The 22840-nt window shown below is 39.1% G+C and overlaps 1 protein-coding gene across 1 annotated transcript in view; it reads right to left on the bottom strand.

The window, feature by feature from the left end:
* The window catches only part of LOC139730913 (ryanodine receptor 2-like), a 147998-nt gene that overhangs the window by 60641 nt on the left and 64517 nt on the right, over window positions 1-22840 (bottom strand). The window contains exons 51-66 of the mRNA XM_071641792.1: window positions 21750-21865; window positions 21152-21330; window positions 20422-20492; window positions 19802-19889; window positions 19052-19348; window positions 18159-18224; window positions 12247-12387; window positions 11535-11647; window positions 10982-11075; window positions 8136-8239; window positions 7473-7593; window positions 6860-6959; window positions 5644-5664; window positions 3607-3686; window positions 2735-2811; window positions 1605-1678 (exon numbers count right to left, since the gene is read on the bottom strand). Coding sequence (XP_071497893.1) covers window positions 1605-1678; window positions 2735-2811; window positions 3607-3686; window positions 5644-5664; window positions 6860-6959; window positions 7473-7593; window positions 8136-8239; window positions 10982-11075; window positions 11535-11647; window positions 12247-12387; window positions 18159-18224; window positions 19052-19348; window positions 19802-19889; window positions 20422-20492; window positions 21152-21330; window positions 21750-21865 — 1742 coding nt within the window. The remainder of the gene's footprint in view (window positions 1-1604; window positions 1679-2734; window positions 2812-3606; window positions 3687-5643; window positions 5665-6859; window positions 6960-7472; window positions 7594-8135; window positions 8240-10981; window positions 11076-11534; window positions 11648-12246; window positions 12388-18158; window positions 18225-19051; window positions 19349-19801; window positions 19890-20421; window positions 20493-21151; window positions 21331-21749; window positions 21866-22840) is intronic.

The following is a 22840-nucleotide window of genomic DNA, read 5'->3' as shown; positions in this document are numbered from 1 at the left end:
ACAACAACAAATAATTACCTTGACATTCAACTGTAAAACAAAGCTGATAAAGTGTACCATCTATGCCTACATTAGACCACCCAGCGTGACTTCCGTTTAGTATGACATGAAACTTCATCCTGATCTGTCTAAAGTGAACGGTATTAGACACTTCAAAAGCTTATAAAAGGAAACAAGGTTAGATCAACACGCGTGAATGGAGGACATACATGTAGGACTCCTTGTATACATGCACCTGGGAATCTAAGTCAACCACATTGATGCTTTTCATGAAAACGTGTAGAGCATTGAGGTGTAATTAGAAGCATTTGGTGGTCCTATTAAACATAAGAAAGAATTATCTGGTGGTTTGTAGAGATATTCTTGGGTTAAAAACAGCAAGTACTCTTTTGTGTGTGCGAATGTGTGTGTGTGTGTGTGTCCAACAGAGTATTATGCATAAGGTAGTGGAGAAATGGGAAAGTTATCAAAAACCCTTAATACAGTTCTACAGAATGCAATGCTAAAAGCTGTATGTAGCCCAAAATAGCCACAAAAGACTTAAAGACTATATTCCTACAGGGACAGTGCAGTGTTTGACTGCCAAAGTGCCTACGCTATATTTCTGTGAAATATAATACTAGCAGTGATGTGATCTTTTGTACAGATTCTACAAACTCTGGGGGCTTGGAAACCAGTGTAGAGGGTGTGTTTAAACACATGCACTGTTATTTGTGCTCTCTTCTGCACTTTCTATTCCTAAAAAAAAAAAAAAAAAGGACAAAAAAAAAAGGTATGATGACACACTCCTTCCAGCAAATTCCCCTCACAACAGGCATGGATGTGACAGATTCCTTGTATAACACACAAAACTTTCAGTCACACAAACAAAGTGAAACAAAAATAAAGTGACTGTCTGACAAATAAAAAATATTTTTCCATCATAACAATGCACTCTGATGGGCCCGATGACTTTCTCCCTTGACAGTGTGTTTACATGGCACCATGATAGAACAGATCTACAATGTATCTGAAGGTACATTGTATCAAGAGACTCTTGCGACCAATGCTAGACAGGCTTTAATCACTATCTGTCTCAACCATCATACAAATGAAATAAAGAAGTCCTATGTCCCAAGGTCACATCTTTGTCGTAATATTTGTCTAAAAGAAAAAACAAGTCTTAGTATCAGTGGTAGACATTATCTTTATATCAAAATTATATCAAACTGTGTATTGAAAACTGGGGTAGTTTTTAGACATACTTCATATTCTGTATGATCACACAAAACAAACGATGCTGCTGTCTCCAGCTATTCATTAACAACGTTATGTTGCACTAAAATATCATCAAAAGATGGAGACACTAATACTCAGCACATTGGCACATATAATTGTCCAGACTGACTGTCTAACTCTATGCATGTTTTTCAACAGAAAAAAAAAATAAATAAATAAACAACTAACGACGGGTGTTGGATAAGATGAGAGACACAGAGAGAGGAAATAAAAACATCTCTAGCGGCAGGACATCATGCTCGTTCCACACAAGAACATCCGGTGACAGAAATGACCGACATGATCTGGACCAGTGACAACATCCATTCACTGACTGAAGGCCTTACCTGCATTCTCACCAGACGTCACTCCCAGACCCTCGGCTTTGTTATACCGCTCAAATGCCTCCAGATCTAGCACACTGAGTGGGAGAAAGAGGACAATAATCTAATGGAAATGATTGACAAATTGCCCTACATCGACGTAAATAAGCACTGAATTGATCAGTGTTTTAGTAGTAGCCATGATAAAAAATCATGGGCGTACATACTCGAGCAGGATTCGAACCTACGACCTCCTGATCACCGGTGATCAGGAGGTCGTAGGTTCGAATCCTGCTCGAGTATGTACGCCCATGATTTTTTATCATGGCTACTACTAAAACACTGATCAATTCAGTGCTTATTTACGTCGATGTAGGGCAATTTGTCAATCATTTGCAATGAAAACATCTCGACGGAAGAAAATTCATAAATTTGAATAATCTAATGATTGTATTAGTAATGGTCTCCCTCCCCCCTCCCCCCCCCCCCAACCAAAAAAAAAAAAAAAAATGATAATAATTATAATGATGATAATCACAATACTGGTAAAATAATAAGAGTAATATCACCATCATAATTTCATATATTTGATACACACAATGTTTAACACTGCGAGTCTCACAGCATGGCAGTTCTTGTTATAATCTTTAATACATACAGATATAACTTTTGCAGCTACTTGTGAAAGTTGCATCCTGATCACGTTGCACAAAGACATGGGCCAGAAACACATTTTTGAACACTGAGTGAAGCATGCCTCTAGTGCAGCACGGCCTCACACACCATGGCACAGTTCGCTATGCCGGTATTTCAGGACAAAGTGTCTGTTTATCATGCTCTTTCAGGTACAAGTGTGAGGAAAAAATGGCACAGCACCACCTTGGCCATTCACATGGGACATCTCTCCCTGATGGGTGTGACAGAAAAACAAAGGCCCTATCAAGACCGCTTCTCCAAAATACTTTTGACCTCTTAACCAGGGAATTTGCAACAACACAGGCATATGTACTGTAAAGTCATTCAGGATCACATCTTTACTATACCAGGGACATTGCACTCAACGTGGTACAGTTACTACTGGCAGGGATAAAAGTTAGATCCACACTCCCACAGGTGGGTGTGGCAGGGATCGCGGGATGCCATTGGTCACTTACGTGCACTTCTCCATGAGCTCTGCCACACTGGTGAAAAATCCAACGTCCATCTTGTCCTGGAGGTGCTGCAGCATTTTCTGCCACATGAGGTCAATATTAATCGTAAATACAAGAAAACAGTGCAATTGCTTGGCATGGTGCACAACCAACCCTAACCATACTAAAGGCTCTTGTGGAGAGGATCTCAAAAGAAATCATACACAGATTGACAACTAACATGAATTGTTGATGTTATTAAACATCTTCTTTAATTTTACTCATGTTAATGAGAATATTAGCATGGTATCTGACATCACTTGGGCTTTGAAACCAACTACAATTCTTGCAAACATTCTAATTCTGATTATCTTGTTGACATGAATAGCAATTACTTCTTAATTGAAAGTAAGTGTTTGAAGAAAGTGCCTCATTTTAGCATGGTTGTTGTGTCTTAAAGAAAAATGAGAGAGCATGGTCATGGTCATGAGAGACGAATCTTTAGAAATTATCAATGCATGTATGCAATATCACAAATACCTAAGCTGCTTCCATGAACGTGAATTTGTCTGCAAGCATTCTTATGTATTTATTGAAATAACCAAATGTAATGGTCAGACTTTCAACATTGTCCTTTACCTTCTATTCACAATTTGTACCATCCCATGATTTCAATGCCGAAAATTGAGGAAATTAAACCAATTCATATCATTAACTATTTTCTACATCACGATCATAAACTATGAGCAGTTTTGGATAAATTCAAAACATGATGATGCTTAGGTCCATTTACTACAGTATGCTTTTCTATCACAATTACAGATGGAGTGCCATTTGAGGTGACTGAAACAAAAAGACCCCCCCCCCAAAAAAAAAAAAAAAAAAAAAAAGCCTACCTTTTGGACCAACTCATTACCCCCTCTGAGCAGAGAGATTCCCAGCTTGAGAGATCCCATCACCATGTCACTGGGCTCACCTGAAGATAATCACAACACAGCAGAACTCTAGTCAACATTTACAATCCAACAAATTCTTAACGTCTTTGACATAAAATTTGGTAATAAGATGAAATAAATATAATACTTGAACCACTGTGATCTGACAGAAGTGATGCCATACTGCTCTCATACCGTCTAAAAGTATTTAAAAAAAAACCTTTATCTCAGTATCTGTTCACTATTCAAGTGATACAAGTAGTACCACCAGGTACCAGAACACAAATAACACTTAAATAGAACTATAATGCAGTATCAGCAAATTACTATACAAAACTGTGCAACCTTCACACAAGGTATGAGAGAGGTCTGAAATGACATGACATTCTGAATGCCTCAATAATAGTCATGACATACCAGTAGATATTCCTTATCACTTCATTCCACGAAAACAAACACAATACTTTGTTCACAGAAGATATCAGATAAACAAAATGACAGCATTCTATAGTAATTTCATTCATACCACTCATTCACTTCAAGATTTAATCACTGTGATGTTTCCCTCACTTAAGCCAATTATAGCTCATTCTGTGCTGATATTCAGCTCTTCTGGTGAATTCATTACTCTGAGAGATGTTGGTAGCATGACAAAACAGGCCAAATAATGATGCAGTGCTGAGTGGAACAAGTTTATCTGTGCAAGCATGGCCGTGCCACTGAAACATTGGCCATAGATTCCCCCATCTTTGGGTGATGGAGAACATAAATGCTGATTCGTTGACAGCTTTTGGAGTGAGTTGAGCATTATCACTCTTTAACCCGACATAGCTGTTAAAACTTTTCAAGCAGTGCGTAGAAAGTGACAATCATGACAATGGGATCTGAAAGAGAGCTGTTTTTGTTTTTCCTTGTCATGTAAAGACGTTACACAATCAAGTCTGATACACAATAAGATGAACATGGCACTCATGGCATGTCATGCGACAAGAATGATCTCAACATTGCAGTACTTTTTTTTTTCAGGATTAATGAAAAAATGAGAGAAGGAAGATTGGCAGTTAAAATCTAGCGATGTCAACGCATCAAATGCCTTCTGTAACAGCAAATCTGAATCAATGTAGCAAATACTTTGTTGTTTTGTAATATTTTACTCTACATTGATTTCCTGGCTAATCTCAAAATGATGTAAAACACACACATCTGGTATAGTGATAAGGTTTCCACACTAGCTGTGTTACATACGCTAATATGGCACACACGTCACAAGTCATGTCTCATAATTGCTTTATCACATTCTCTTTCATGCTATTAGAACAAGATTTGCATTCATGTCATGTCACTTCAGTAAAACATGTCAAAAACAGAAGAAAAATCTACAAAAAGACTTGTCTAGGGCATTATCGATATACACTGTACATCTCACAATGTAAGTTCTTTCAATACAATTACCCAATACAATTACCAAATTCTTCGTCCAATACACTGCAAAACATCAACATAAAATGTTCAAAAAGTGTGAAAACAATGCTAAAATCAGACTACAAATGCAGTCAACTTTGCATAAGGCAACACTGCTTATAAAAAAAAAAAAAAAAGATTGGTTGAGTCAGAACATACATCCAGAACCATACGGAAATGTGTGGCAGTTCCATGATGTTAATTGACTTTGTATCTGTTAAGACTCTTGATGGACCATATGACTTGAACTTATGCAGAATTGACCATTAACTACGAAACAGTGGTATTACATGTATCTAACAAAATTCAATGGCCAAAACAATTCACTCAATTAAGTGTGCCCATCAGACTTTTCAAACAATGTCAAAGCAAAGGTATTTGATCTGCGCAAGATTTCATCACAAGAAAGACGTAACAGTTTGGGTTGACAGTGTGACAGTTTGGGAAGGAAAATGTTATTCACAAGTTATTCAAAGAAATAAACTAAAAGATTACAATGAATTGAAGTATTTGTTAATTTTTGCTTCCCAAACTTACCGTAAGACATGGGACATCTCTCTGAAAGATAGCAGATTTAAGGGACTGAAAGTGTAAAAGCATCTCACACAAGTCCCACCACAACAGTGGGATCAAATTAAATCCACAAACTTTTGTAGTTTGAACTTATTGCATGGGTTGATAGAGTGTGTCTGGTGAAACCTTATGCTTAATCTTGTTTTATTTTCTCTTTTCATAATTTTTTTTTCATTCCCAGACAAAAAACAACAACAAACAAACCAAGTTCTTACTTCTAAACTAGGGTGAGCATGACCATTCCAACACCATACACACACCCAGGACCAAGGGTTCTACTTACCTCTATCAGAGACTCCAACTCTCCCGTTTGCGACGGGGGATCTCCCGCCGAAAGCCCATTTTTGCAAAATCTCCCATTCTCCCGCTTGAGATTTAATTTCTCCCACCCTGGCTCTGTGTCTCCCGCTTGAAATGATTTCTTACTTAGTATCATTGTATGTTGAAAAATAAGCCTTAGATAGGACGAGAGAGCATCTAGAACCCTAGAGCTTCCAGGGTCCTTATGCGGGCCCTGGACCCCGGCCGCAAGAACTTCGCTCTTCGCGCACATCAAATTGAAGTCTCCTGTTTGCTAGGGGTTTCAGGCGAGAGAATCTCCCGATCAGAAGGTGCTTGGGGTTGGAGTCTCTGCTCTATCCGTATTCATTCTCTCTCATATAAATGTGTAAAACTCACATACATACAATAAACAATTCAGTCATCCAATATCTGTAGAGTGTAGCATGCATTTATCTAGAATTGGATCATGGTTTGTCATGCCCATATTCAAATCAATGCAGGTTTTTTTTTCAACGAGAGGACCTCTCACTGGAAACCCTCTCACTGGAAACATGTACACAGTCAGTATGATGGGGGCAGGAGGACATAACTTGGGGCCAGGGTATGAGGGGTATACTGTACTGGCAGTTAAGTAGATGACATTGAGAGAAAAAAAAAGAATCTTTTCTGTCATCCTTTGAGGCATGTTCGGCATCTACAAACATATCCACACACAAAAATAGACAAAAACAGCTGAAAGCATATCCTTAACAATATATACAAAAAGGGAAAAACAGACAACTACCACCTTTGATACATAAACTGTGAAAGGCTAAGAGAAGGGAAGTGATGTCACGGATACAAGGGGAAAGATTAATAGCTAAACTCCGAATAATAGATGTTGTCGTAAGCGTGATACCTTTGCTGGCACTGATTAGAAGGAGCACCATCTCTGCACAGCCCCTCTCAGCCAGCCGAGACTGCTCTGACAAGAGCTTCTGCTTCGCCATCTCTTGCTCCTACGAGGGATAAACATTGGGGGAATATTCAATCGTACTACAGCTATCACGATTGCAAACACAAGGTTATCTTCTTTGTGGTATTTTCAATCGAGCACAATGTAATATGAACATATTGCTAAACCATGCATCATCTTGTGTACAAATGAAAATACCTGAAGGTTGACCTCTGACACATGAAGAGATATACAGTAGAACATGAACAACTGAGGCAATTCTTGATATTATTTATCTTGCTTCACATTTGTTAGAAGTAAAACTTTGAATGGTGCACCTAACTTTAAAGGGAATCTGGTGTAATGAAAGACAAAGGGCAAGTGCTTTGCTGCATCTTAAGAAATGACCAGGAAGCATATTACAGCGCAAATAATACCAGATATTATTTATATGTTAGAAACCTTCTGTGAGAGAGATGTACCCTTCATGCTACCTTCACACAAACACAAGCACAAACAAGAGTTTGTTTGAATACAGTTATCAAGGATGCAAGATGAAAGAGGGAAGGATTTCTACCTGAAACGATGTCCCGTTCTCCTCTCCTTCCTCATCGTCATCGTCATCATCCTCCCCTCCGCTGCAGCTCTTACTCATGATGTCGGCATAGGACATGTACAAGAAATCATCTTCCAGCGTACTGCAAGGAGTACCATCACAAAATGGTTTACAGTACATTTTTGTCTTTGGCTTGACAGGAATAGGGATCAAATATGTTGGCACATTTACCATTCCAGTAAATACCCATCAATCACATACTTACACTATACATAACTTTTTCAGAGAAAATACATTGGGCACTTTCTATACTGAACATTCCTGAATTAAAGATGCAAAAGATTCCCTATACATCAACCACAAACATGATGACCTTGTACACCGAATACCACATAATCTGTCAATATCCTCACAATACATACAACATGCTTTGTCGAAGTTGATGAGTATAGTTTGAAGTTTATTTGATTCTTCAGTCAATCAATACATTTGATGATGAAGTTTAGCAGCAAATCTCTCCAAGACACCCCTGCATATCATTCCATCTAGTGGCAGTTGCTAATATTTAAACCACAAATAAATAATCTATTCTGCTTTCTTGGAAAGGAAGCTTCACACACAAGTTCTAGAGACTCAGTGAGATTAATGGCAATGGACAGTAACTATGGCAACAGCAAAACTCACTCTTGCTGGAGTCCAAATGCCCTGCTGAATGTGACAATCAGTTGATAGAGGGGGTCCTTCACAGTCTCTGGCTCAAACTCTTGCAGTTCTTCTGAGCTGCATTTCTGGAGGGAAAAGAAATAAATTTTCTGAAAAAACAAAAAATTTTCAGAGGCAGATACCACAATAGCAGCATGTGTTTAGGGTGTGGGCAGAATCATGTAACATTTGGTGAGTCCCACTGTCCAAAGCATGTACTGTCATGGCACAAGCTACACAATGCAAGTTGGACATCGTCAATGTGAACACTCTGGAAATTGTGACAAAAACAAACTCCACATCCACTTTGAAACTTTTTGAATTAAAGGCTTAATGAAATTCTGAGATCCTGCAAGAAAACAAGTCTTCAATTTACCACCCTGAAGTATGAAACACTCTCTGTAATGTGAAAACAAGTCTTCAATTTACCAGCCTGAAGTATGAAACACTCTCTGTAATGTGAAAACAAGTCTTCAATTTACCAGCCTGAAGTATGAAACACTCTCTGTAATGTGAAAACAAGTCTTCAATTTACCAGCCTGAAGTATGAAACACTCTCTGTAATGTGTAAACACGTGGGTAGGATTCAAACCACTGTGTGTATCTACATGTGACTAATTAGCAATAAAATACTAACTGAGAAGATTTCAAATACATATCACACACCCGCCAAGCAGTGCATAGTGGCAGACTTTCAAACAATTTATAGCAGACACTGATATATCCTACCACAAATGAGATGAGTTTTTTTCATTTCTTGAACTTGTAGTGGCTCGATTAGCTGCTCATTACTTTGTATTGTTTCCCCTGTTGATGTATCGTTAGTTTTCACTGAAATTTTTTTTCCCCCAGCCTCAGATAGTGAGAATGGAAAATTCCATGTCAGCTTGCTGACCTAGTTAATTGCTGACCTCTCATTCCGGTTTAGAACAGTTCACGGTCAGGTCTAGATTGCGTAGATTCATTTGGTAGATCCAATCACAGTCATGGTTTATGCGTGTAGTTTCTTAGTATCTATTTGCATATTTCACTTTTAACCAATGGCGACCCGAGGTTCGCACCTCAACACGCGCATGTTTGGAACATCAGTTCTCGACCACATGCGACACGCTAATTAAAATCACTCGCACCTCGATCCTGCTTGAGTCAAGTCATCATCACTACGCTCCCGCATCAACTTTCGTCGAGCACATCAAGCTCTCACACTTCCTTACGATCACTGCGGTTGAGTCATGTCTTTGTGCATTCTGCACTTGCCAGCAGCCAGCTAGCTGAGGTTTTTCTACCGGCAGAAGTAAACTCTGCATTACTGCTTATCAGAGTTCTGGTCCAGAGACACTGAAGTTTCGGCTCTGCTGTTTATCATCAGGGACATTCTTCCCTTCGTCTCCGTTCGGCGATTTTCATTTCACGAACGTCGAGATATTTGTTTGCTTCATTCAACGCGTCTCCTCACGACTACCCACATATCGCTGGTCGAGATCAATGTCATTCTCCTACCTCCGTCTTGACTTTTCAGTCCCACCACGTACGGAGCATCGCATCTAAGCGTCTCCAGCTGTCATCGTCATCACCACCATATCGACCTCATACACCGCCTGTCGAGACCCCCTTTTCATCTCTAGAATGTCTACATCATCTTCTACTTCACAGTTTCCTTTTCCTGTCTCGTCATATCGCGATAGCCTCTGCGCATGCTAAATTCGCGTTGGACAAACACTTCTCCAGGAACTCATATTCACATTCGGAACTTTAATTCCATTTTTATGCACACGTGAGTTGGTTATATATTGTCATGTAGACCTAGTCTATACCAGCGGCGGCCTTCCGCTATACAAACAGTGCCACGCCTTTGTATTATTGTTTAGCAATATACAAATGATGCACAGGATAGAGTGCGTTAGTGTAGGCGTATAGTGCACTCGAGGGTATTTACAATTGTGAAACATGCACGAGGCGAAGCCGAGTGCATGTTGCACTACATTGTAAATACCCGAGAGTGAGCTACGCCTCCACTAACGCCACGAAATAATCCTGTACATCATTTGTTTTATAAAATGGGTCGAAAATTCGAAAACTAACAGCATTTGTCAGTGTTTTTCACGTACCTTTGTGGGTCAAGACGTCCGAGGATGTTCGTCCCAAACATTTACGCACGTAGCACTCGGAAATCCCGCACATGTAAGTACTGTACGTATAAGCGTATACGTACGCCACATGATTGTTGTGCACAAGAAAGGCCGGCTGGCAGCCCGAACGAGAAGTTGTTTACAGGATTGACAGCGCGTATGGTAGCGCGCGACGCACTTGTAACAACTGATTAAGTGCGCACTGCTAGTGTAAACATTGTGACGTCAGTGACTTTACGCTTTTTTGCAAGGCCGTGCATGATAGTAAAAATTAATGCACGCACACGTGACTCATTTCAGCGCTTCCAATTGGCTACATTCTTGAACCCATTTTATAATGCATGTTAATACATCTCTGCTCTGCTAATTACATTACGGTATCACTGTTGTGGGGGTTGTCAGATCTATACTCTACGTCAGCATGTCACTTTATCCAATGTCACAATACTTTTGTGCAATAGCCTGTGATATAATAAACATTCTGTAAAGGGAATATTTGACTCATTTCAATTATTTGTGTGAACTTCTCTCCAGGTAGATCATAAAGTTAAAAAGGGAGATTGATTGTTCGAGCACGCCTTTTGTTTGTGTGATTGAAGATGCAATTTTCATGTTCACATTCTGAGTAACTTCACAACACTATCACTACACACTCTATTACCCAAAATTCATTCTAATCAATTTTTCCCACAAACTCACTGTGAGATCGTCAATCAAGAGGTGCTGAGCAGACTCCTCATTGCTCAGCCACATCTCTTTGTATGCCTTCAGGAAGTAGTTGATTGCACGGTGTCTGAACAAACACAATATCACAATAATATACATAATGTGAATATCACAGAGTATCATAGCGGTATAGAATGTGCTTGAAGGGAAGCATGACATCGATACAGCATAGGTTAGACATAGAAATGATCTTCTAATACTAGAATAAATACTAGCAGTACGCTGTTAATAAAACATCTCCACGGGACAGCTCACACATTATTTTTCTCTCCTTATAGAATGACTCTTGGACTTTTCACAGCCACGTGGATAGTAACAACAATTCATGCAATTATCCATTCTGTTACACATACAGATACATGTGTTGTATCTATGCATATCAAATATTTCCGACAGGAATGCCAAGACGAAATGTTGGCTTAAAACCCCCAAAAAGAATATGATTAACATCAGACTATTTTGCTGTTTGTTTCCTGGAAAGGAAGGGGGGATGGGTAGTGATATTATGTAGAAATTCAAAGCTAACCTTGGGAGGTGGTGAAGGGGTATCATGCGGAAGCAGGCCATGATGGCTCTCTTGCGTTGAGCAGACATCAGCCTCCTCCAGGCACTCTTCTTGGATGCAGACGGGTGTTCCATCTGAAATTATGGTGGGACGACATGATATCAATCAGTTTCTACCTGGATTACAATGGACTATCTCACAGATCTTGCTCATTTGTTGTTGTTGTTGTTGAACACAACTGTTTGGTGTCCATTTGGTTTCTTCTCAAGGTTACAAAATATCATTAGTAGCAGCACACAGTGCAATGTCATTGTGTGATATGAAAATAAAACAGAAATATTTAAAGGTCATAAACATGGGCTCTCTTTCAAATTTGATTGAAGGTGAATGGTCCAGACACATATCCCTTGCTACCTTGGCTAGCGGTGTGTTTACCTGTAAGGACTAAATGTTGCTTGTGACATTATACAGTACCTCTTTGTAAAGGGAAGGTAGGGAACAACAAACTTATGCATTTAGAACAAGAAAGGCAAGGTTTTTTATTCACCCTTAACCATTGTAGTGAGGTGGATGCATTAAAGGTTGACTTAAGACACTGATTGTATCCCAACATACAATAAGATGTCAGCTGTGGACTTGTGTACAATGCTAAGCAATCAGACACAGAGGCCTTCTCCTCTGACTTGCAGCAACAAATCTACAGCATTTTAAGGAGTGCCTGCATCTCCCTCACCTGGTGAAGTCGATGGAGGACCTGCGCCATGTTCATGATGCGTTCGACCACCTTGTCCTTGGTCAGCTCAACAATCTGCACCAGCTTGGAGGCAGCCATTTTGTTGTAGAGGTGTCTCTGCCATCCCTTGGAGTCTGTTTGCTGTTGTTTCCAGACATAAAATGGTCGACAAAAATCATTAAAATTTGCCTGACAGTTTGACATGCTGGATTCAGCAAGTTTACCACATGACTTGTTCATGTGACACATCAATCATGCTGCTATGCAAATACTTTGTGGAGAATAGATTGACAATACACATGTAGCTGAATGTAAGAATATAAGTGGCATCATGAATGTATAGCAAAAATCCATCACTACCAGTAGTCCAAGAATATTGTGCAATTCCACTTCAAGCGATTGAAAATGTCTTTTCTGTAGGCATGAGTATTTTTTCCCTGTTCCTCAAAGTGCATGAAAACCTGATCTCCTTACCTAAAAATCTGGATCACTCTTGCTTTCATATTTCAATAAAACTTTTTATTTTCCTTATCTGTGACTATTTATTCTTTATATACATTTATTTTTGGCACTGTGCCTTGTGGACATTATCATCACTTCATCATTTATGTATACTTATTACCATTCAAAAGATGACAGAGGATGTCTCCTATACTGTGAGAGGAAGTTGCTTTGAGTGATATGTTCATTGATCATGAATATGTGCATGGTTCCAAAATTCTATTTGCAGTGGATAGAAGAATGTGCAGTGAAAGTTTATCATTAAGCGAAACAAGATGTGAGTTATCATAGCAGTTAAAGAACATTAGATTAAGAAAGCATTTTAACGGTATATATTTGCTGAATTCTTGCAAAATCAATGCAGATTCATTAATGATGAGCTTCTAATATATGACTTCTGACTGCATAAGGGATATAACATAGTTAGCACTTACTACAGATCAGACTCTGTGAACTTCATGCTATGAAAACCAAAGACCACAGGCACAATATATATGGCAAATATTTGCATTGTATTTCAGATGATGAAAAGTAGAATGTTGGGAAGCTGCCCTTAATCATGTCTGCTACACTAGATGGTCATATACCTGTAGGACAGGGGCATATGTGTACTAGTGATTGTATATAATACAATTCAAACACATACATTGGGTATATTGGGAGTTCTTTTACCGTGGGGCAAAAAAAAAAAGGAAAAAAGTATACCATGCAAGGAACATACATGTATATGATAAACCAGTAAAGGATATTCAATAGTGTCCAATTTATCATCTATGTGCCAATACAATGTACTTGGTGTTTATAGAAGGTATACTGTATACATCACATCAGGTATAAAAAAGTTGGCATACTCTGGGGCACTAGGGTTCAACAATTTTACTCAATCAATAAACCGAATATATCCACAGACAAGGTATTTTCTCCTTCACTTCAATTCAAGACAATCGGTGCAAACTCAGCTAAGAAATTACATTTCACACAGAGAGACACGGTCCATACCTCACGAACATTACGAATATTTAAGATATACCAACAGTAACAAACAAAGTACTCATACTACAAAGGGGGGGGGGGGAGGAGCTGTCCTGTAAAGTATGTTTTTTGGTAATGAAATTTTTTTTAATAAAGCACAGTTTATCATGGCTATGAACATAGTCCAAAACAATACACATGAACCTACAGTGTAACCTGAGGTTTTACAGCATCAAAGAACTTTCTTGAGAAATTCAAAAAGCTGGGAAACTCTGAGGTGGTTACTGTTGTTGCTTTGTTTTTTTGTTTTGTTTTGTTCAGTTTTGTTTTATTTTGTTTTTGTTTTGTTTTGTTTTGTTTTGTTCAGTTTTGTTTTATTTTGTTTTTGTTTTGTTTTGTTTTGTTTTGTTTTGTTTTGTTTTGTTTTGTTTTTTTTTTTGGGGGGGGGATAAAAGTCAATAACCATGGCACCCAAAGCAAAAAAGGACAAGATATTTTTAGTTCCCGGAAATCCAAAGATGATGCTATCATATTTATTCTCAGTAGAATCATGAGGGGGAGAAGGGAGGGACAGGAAATGAAGGAGGGCAGCCATCAAGAAATAATCACTGTAGCCTTGTATACCTTGAGATGCAAACAGCTTGCCATACTGGAAATTTCACAGCAATGCAGCATTCCAGCATGCATATTGTGGCTCTAGAAAGGCATTAGCCCTCATTCACTGACTCTTGCACAGATTTATTTCCGTGTTTGCTTTTTTGTTTGTTTTGTTTTGTATTGTTTTTTTCGGGGGGATTGGGTTGTTTTGGGTGTTTTTATGTTGCTTTTTTCTAATAAACATTGGTATCAGCACACAACATGACCTACCCCGATTGCCTCCAACATGTGGTAATTTGACATAATATATCAAACATGACATATATGGTCGCTGCATTGTACATTGTCTATGCAATGGATTGATTATTTCAGATTGTTTCTCCCTAAAGGAGCTTTCACATTGGGCTCCAGTAGAGTTGCGCAGTGTTGTGTAGTGACTACAGTTATACGTCGAGCTTAAACTGTACCCTACACTGTGTCCACACCAACCTATGTACAGTGTAACAATACGCTGAGCAACACAAAGGGGTATGCAAAAAAAAATGAAATAAAATACACATGGTAAATTTTGTACATGTACACATACTTTAGGTGTACAACACAAGATGCAAAAATATGCAGTTTATACGTAAAATTAATGCAACGCTATGCTACTGTACACCATGCCTGCAGCCTATGCACCAGTACGCAACACTACACTACTGTACACCAATGCCCACGCAACAGTATGCTACCATATGCAAGTTGGACAAACAATCCTATGAGGCTAGATTTAAGGATTTACCCAAACATTTCAATTTCTCATTCTTGCGATTGCTTGCTTTCATCAAAATTTTTTCCATGAGAAGGTGGCCTATTTTGACGTAGTTAGTGCGAAACACTACAATGTATGCGACTTTATGCAGGCCCAGTGTGAAAGCCCCATAATGGACCAGCAGTTTGAGAAGGAAATGGCTATAACATTCAAGTTTCCTGCCCTTTCAGAAGTCGGGTTCTCCTTGCTTTACTACATACATGAAGGTAAGGCAACTAATCAGTGAGTGCTGCCTATGCTATGTGATGACTTCAACTGGTCTGGGCTTAAATTGTCTTTCCTGGACAAGAGATTATTTTCAGAGTGCCACAAACCTGTCTCTTTCAAAGATTTACAACAATGCTGTGCAAAAAGAGGGTCATGCCTTTCATATGATACTGCACTCCATGTTTGTGTTGACTTTGATTCGTAAAGCAAAATTATATAAACAGTGAAAGCTTTATCTAAATCAGACAGAGGAGTAAGAAAGTTTTGAAATTTCAAGGAGTTACGTCCTTTCATGACACAGTTATATTAGTAAAGGTTTCTCAGTGACTTGCTGAAACAAATCTCAGTATCTTTCCTTTCTCGGAATGAATTCCGAAGAAGAAGTATCTTTCTCATCAGATTTGTTAGACAAGGAGGCTGCACTGACTATGCAATAAAAACTCATATGGGAGGGATATTACTCGCAAAAAAATAATGATAAAGATGGTTTTTAATAATATCTTAATGTTCAAACTAAATACCATGTAACATTGTTTCTTGAAAACATGAAAAACTTCTAAATTCTATCAACATACTGTTTTGTCTAGTTTTGGTAGAATTTTCACTGTTCCATTTCTTTGACTCTTACTCAATATATCTGACTTTACTAATTATATCAAAGTCAATGTGGACATGGAATGGAGTTATGTTTGATGCGTGCATGTGAAATTTCACGGCAGTGCAGTGCTGTTGGCAGCTCTCGACCACAAGGTGGCGGGGTCTCCTCTGATGCCCATCAACTATGAAGAATCCCATTACAAAAGCTCTACTAGAAACATCAGAGAAAGGAGTGAGAAGATTTCTTTTCCCACCCTTAAATTGAGTGTTTTTTATTCTGTTTTGTATTGCTTTCTCGCCTGATATACTGATGAGTTATATGTGAAGAGACAAAATTGAGGGATGCTAATTTCACTAAGTGAGGGGGTAAAAATCTTCTCTCTTTTTTCATTCCTTCTGACTACTTATTATTGTTAATTTGTAATGATATCAAAATCACAGTGGAGATGTCTTATAAAATGTAGATGTTTTTCTCACAGGATGATAATTCTCAGAGGAGGTCCTCATGACTTAAAAAAAAGTCTTCCTGAAAACCAACTTTGTCCTGAAGCATCAGATCAAGGAAGAATGCAATGTGTATCTTTACAAGCTAGGCCAGATATGATTAGATTGGACACAACAGTACTCCAATCATACAAACAACTCAAAAGTCATGAAGAGCTACTGGATGAAAGAAATAAGAATTCCTTCCTTGTATGCTTATTGATGAAAATATCAATTTGGACATTTTAGCCATTAATTTTCCTCAAACGTTCCTAGGGTTCTTAAAATTTACCTGCAACTTCTGGAGTGGCATATGATTTGAAGAAAATTTATTAGAAACCTGGCTATTCTATAAAAATAATGATGAATATCTTTGTACCTGAAGTGGTATTTGTTACATTAGAAAAAAATATATCAATATTAGTACTGCTGGAAGACCAATGCACCAACTTCTATACCATACTACATCACATATGGATATGGACAAAGAGTTTTAATATTTAGACAATTTGCAGATATTAGATTCTTTCAGAATAGACAACTTTACATTAAGTACTTGTAGGTAAGCAGGATGTTATGAAACTATTACTTGCGGTTATTAAGGGTATAGTTTGTTGATGTTACCACTAAGCAGGAGCTAACTACAAGTGTGGGGCTGAAGTATCTTACCACAACTTCGTCAGGAAAAAGTGGTATGATTGAAAAATAGAGAATGGGTGAGGTTTATGACAAATAAAAGTAGAATCAATAGCTGTCTTTGAAAATCATTCAAGTGTGAAATTAATATGCAAAGGAATGACAAAAGGTTGAATATTATTTTCTTTTGTCTTGGTAAGGAATACAAAGGAGAGGGCATATTGATATCTACATATATGGTAATTATTTGTCTATCTCTTTTATTTTCAAAATTTTGTATAACATAATGATGTGTCCATACAGGTAGTACATTTGAAAGCTGCATACAAAAATGTCTTTCTTTCTTATGGAGAGGACTAAAAAATGTGGTCACTTAATACACACTTGAGGTTGAATTCTTAAGTTAGATTTTAGTAATACTATTTAGGTGATTCAGAATTGCACATCCTAGCAAAAGCAAATGGATTAATAGAAGATAGTTTACTGGACACTTTTTTTTTTCTGTTCATGTTCTGTACGTGTTTTGCAAAACGTCTGATTACATTTTTTTTAAAATAAATGACAATCCTTCAAGATTTACAGGATGCTACTTTGGCTTGAAATGTGCCCCATGACAGCAATGTGGGAGTGAGAGAAGCAGGGAGAGAGAGAGAGAGAGACAACCACCACACGAGACAGGCAGACTCTAAAGAAGTGAACGACTAGTGAAACTTGCAGTGATGCGGGCAGCGGTGACACGGGTGGCGGCCGACTGCCAGGCAGCCTCGGACTGCCTCCACGTGCCGGAGCGTGCCGGCGTGGACCCGCGGCTCTCTACCGAGCTTCGCGGAGAGGAAGCGGAGGTGGAAGAGGAGTAGGAGGAGGAGGAAGTGGTTGCACTAGCAGCAGTGTTGGTGTTGGTATTGGTATTGGTGGTGGTGGTGGGTGCGGTGCCACTAGCGGAGGCAACAGCAGTGGTGTGGGCGGTAGAGCCCGGTGCAGTGCCAGTAACATATGTTCTTGTTGATGAGGAGGATGATGATGGAGGTGAAGATGGAGTTGATGTTGGTGAGGATGATGAGAGGTAGGCATCCTCAATAGCCTTCATGCGGGCCATATCCTCCACCTTTTCTTTCTCCTGCAGATGAAGCTGTTGGAAGAGGAAGTCCCGCACCTCCTTGTCCGTCTCTTTCTGCAAATGATGAAATTCATTCAAAGTACTAGTAACCGAAAGATATTACAAACAGTAATCCAGATGTCACGGTACGGCATTCTTGGCTAACCTTCCAATCATTATTTGCTGTTGTGGTGGTAGAGTATAGCTTTAAAGGCTGTTGATAAGAGGTTGCCATATTGACCTCAGACTGCCAGGCCTAGAAATAATTAACTTTTCTACAATAAGAATTGGCAGAGGCTCTGGCATACCTAGCACTATGGACATCCAATGTATTTTTGCCATGATTCAAGTGTGTTTCGCTGAAAATATAATTCAAAATGTGAATGTCTCAATGAATGAGCATTTGAAATTGCACAGCAGCAAAGACACATAAGAGGAAGAAAGATACAAAAAGTCAGTATGCACACCTTCCTACAATTGTATGAATACAATGTCAACAGATAAATCACTTTTTCTTTCTGAAATCTTAAAAAGAAACAAAAACAAAAATGCTAAGGAAACCTGGAAAAGACAGAAAAGTTTATCATGTATCTCAACTTCAATTACCAAACAGCTTGAAGTAAAAGCTTTATATATATATATATATATATATATATGTCTTTTTTCTGTTTTCCACTTCTTTGAGGTCCATCCCTCCTGGGGCCCGTTGCATAAAACTTACCGTTGAATTTCAATGGTAACTACCGTCAAAATTAGGCGTCACAGCCAATCAGCATCAAGGATTCTAAAATTTACCGCTAATTTGAAGACTTAGTGCTAGAAAGGAGCGGTAAGTCCAGCGGTAAAGGTTTTATGCAACAGGGCCCTGGTGACATTTTTGGCAGGCGAGCTTCTCCACCCACCTGTCCGTATCTGATTTTGGCCTGCTGGACTAGCTCTTGTTCCCGGGCTCCATACTGATTCATGCCGATGGGCAGCAGCCGCTTTAGGGCGGCCAGGATGAGGCTGGGAGGGCTGCCCTGCTGACCGTCCGGACGTTTGGGCGTGGTCGACATGGGCTTCGGGGGCTCCCCAGGTGGGCTCATTCCGCCCCCGAATGAGCCCCCGCCACTGCTGGACTTGGACATGGCAGAGGCTAGAACGGAGGAGCTGTCCACCTCTGTCTGGGCGACGTAGTTCTGCTCCTCACGACGGAAGTTCTGGCAAAGTTTATGATTTTTATGATTTTATTGTAATATATTAAACATTACAAAGTGAACTTACAGCATTTTAAAATCACTTGGGCTTGAGTTTAACATAACAAGACCTTGCTTGGTGCAAATTTTGACAGTCAGGACTTGAATGTCAGCATTTCTCATCAAATACAATTGTAATTTTATTCTTCATGTGTCTAAGAGGAAAGAACATATCATATGGCTCCTATCTCTCATCTGACTCTGCAATCTCACAAACATTGTCCTATTTTTTTTTCCCTATCAAAAACAATGTTAAGCCAACATTCAATATTACAAATTAATTGATTTCTCTTAAAGTTAAGCAAATCATATGAAATGTGAAACAGGGGTTATTGAGTTGTTTTGTTTAAGTCTTCAGAGTCACTCACACTCCATGATGGGGAAACAGACTCTACACAGATACAGAGAAATACTTACTGCTGATTTTGCCCAGGAGTTGAAGATGGCAGCTACCTTGTAGTATAGTTTCTCTGCTTCGATTGTGGGAGATTTCAGCCACTGAGCCCTGTGTTTATGGAGGAGATGTTGTTGCATACACACTCTATGAAGAGCTACTCATGAGCATTATTGACACTATATATGACATTAGTAACATTCGCATACACAACTATGCATCACATTACTCATACCTCAAACATGCACACATAGTTTAAATGTATAGATGACCACAATCTCGACTGAGAATGTACAAAGACTTTATGTGTGACTTCAAAAGATAATTTTGTTTATTTGTTCTGCCAATGTCAACCACCAGAAACCATCAGAAATATAATACAGTAGGTATGGGTCTCACCAAGCAGAAACATCTATATTTTTGTTGTTTTCAACATAATGGACTCTCACATCCCTGCTCATGTCGACCCATTTCACAAGCATCCATTATGCATTCAGTTACACCGATAATCATTACCCAGAGGTGATAATGGTTGTAAAGTGCGTATACAATGTACCACTCACACTTTGCACACATTGATACAAATATGCACAACGTTCCCTCCATCCCTCACACACACATACACACAGAATACATGGATTACCTCTGTGAATCAACAAACTTGATGAGCAGGGGATAGAACGCATACAGATCTCTAACGATGAGGTGATAGTCCTGTGGATTAAAAAAAAAAAGATGATGAAAAGTTACATCATCAAGTCTTTCACCTTCAATATAAGAAGAAGAGTAAAGCTTACATAACAGATGTTCTGGATATTGATTAAAAATTCCTAACCTGCATTGAATCGGAGTTCCACTCAAAATGGAAATTCCTTACAACAACAAGCCCTAATCTTGTCAAATCATTCCAAATAACATCATTCTACCGGCAGTTTGAGCATTACTGATTACCTAGTATGGAATCATATAAACAATTCTGTGTGTATCTGGCACTCTTCTTGCTAGAAAAAACAAATGGTAATCCATGATGTACACGTATATGGTTTCTGAAGTGAATGATCGCAAAAAAACCCAACATAGTTGAGTTTTCTATGAATGTGTTCAAAATAGTACTGTGAGTAATTGTTTGTCAATAGTAAGTACAAATGTACTTACAAACTGTATGATGTATTCAAGACTTTGATATAAAAAAAATTCAAGTTGGGACACATGCTAGGTTTTTATTATTCTGACTGTTGTGGTCATCAGGAGCTTAATGTAAACCTAGTATTATCCAAGACTATGATATCACTGTGACATATGACTTCCTTCTGGCAACTTTTGTTAGTCATTATGGAACGCAATTTAAGATCTATAAGATAGTATTCACTGACCTCAAGGATGGCATACTCTGCCTCCTCCATTTCCTGCCCACCCATGGGGTAGTCCTTCTTTAGATCCTCCTCTGCCTTAAAAACCTTGGCCGTTCTCTCATCCAGTTTCTCCACCACGGGCAGGAAGTGAGTTTTCAGCAGCTCTGGCTGGGCATCGTTCAGGATGGGCTGTGCTGTAGCTGAGGTGGCGAAGTGAGAAGGTAAAGGCAGAAAAATGTAGTGGGAGTCTAAACTTTAAACATGTGATGATGAAATACAAGATCCAAACAGGTGTTAGGCATAAGGCTCTCTGATAAGAATTCTACAAAACATTCTTGCAAATGAATGCAAACAGATACACAGGACTCGCATAAACTGGAAAATATTTGTGTCAAAAGTCAAACACATCATAAATTCTGCATAAAAGTATCGTATGTGGATACACTACTGGTGTACTTGTATATGTGAGGATTTACATGTAAGTCAAACCCTCATGGAGGAGGCATGTGTTATGATGGGATGTACATAATTTTCAAGAGCTTTTATGAAGGTTTTGTGATGATGTAGACAGATGTAGGGGTTGGAGAGTCGTATTCATGATGTATCCATGACAACTAACCTGCAATTCGAGTCATCCACGGGGCATTCTCTGACCCAAGGTTGTTCTTGATGAGGGTCAAGACATTACCCAGGGTGTTGTTCAGGTTGCCCGAGTTCACCATGGTCCAGTAGTTGCTGCCATTCAAAGGGTAAACAGTGATGAACTTAACAGCTTTAACACATGTCCATACAAAAATAAATGAATAAACAAATACATGTAAACCCGACTTACACTGAATATGTGCACATATTTTCAAATACTTTGTTATAAGTGTCACAAAGAAAAGGGCAGGACAAGAATACACATATTTGATTAAGAACATTCTTGTATTTCTTTAAAATCATGACGCAAATCTCTCGTTTGAAGAGGCTACACCCCAGTAAATAATGCCAGTGCATATCTTGGCAATCAATGACTTAAAGTCAAAGATATAAAACACCTGTTTCTTGACCCTGGCCTAATCTAAGCATCAGTCATCGCCACAGCGCCACAGGAGGGGGGGGGGGGCACCGCGAGAGGAGGAGATTGTTTTGGTTTTGGCATGGGCCATGTAGCTCCATGGTGCGTGTGTGTGTGTGTACGTGTGTGTGTGTGAGTGTAGACATTCAGCGTATGCAGACAGAGCATGCCTGTACTGTAGTGACCGGAACTATTGTCATTCCATTTTGCTCTCCCCTTCTCCCTCCCCCATCTCTCCCCCCTCTCCCTCCCTCTCTCACCCTCGCTCTCCCCCCCCCCCCCTCTCTCTCTCTCTCTCTCTCTCTCTCCCTCTCTCTCTCTTTCTCAATGATCCAGTCAGCAGGCTGATTGTAACCAGGGAGGTAGTCTCACCTCCCCGTTGTAACTCACTGCCAAATAGCACATTGTCAGCACCGGCAAACTGGCAATGCTCTCCTTCTTATTCCTGTATTTTCGTTATTTACGGGTCGATTTTTTTCGTTCGAAATGTAAAATGGATGACCATAGAATTTCTCAATAGAATATAAAATTGAAAACTTTAGAAAGGATAGAGAAAATTGAGTTCACTTTGAATGGTCTGCCACAGGCAGATATCCTTATCATGCTCTTACGTAATACGACAGCTGCTTTCTCAATGATCCAGTCAGCGG

This window comes from Diadema antillarum, unplaced genomic scaffold (genome assembly GCF_040938485.1).
Source record: "Diadema antillarum isolate AM-2024a unplaced genomic scaffold, OU_Dant_1.0 seq00000343_RagTag, whole genome shotgun sequence".
In the NCBI taxonomy this organism is placed as follows: Eukaryota; Metazoa; Echinodermata; class Echinoidea; order Diadematoida; family Diadematidae; genus Diadema; species Diadema antillarum.
The sequence above is the reverse complement of the archived record's forward strand: the minus strand, read 5'-3'. Positions and strand labels throughout refer to the sequence as shown.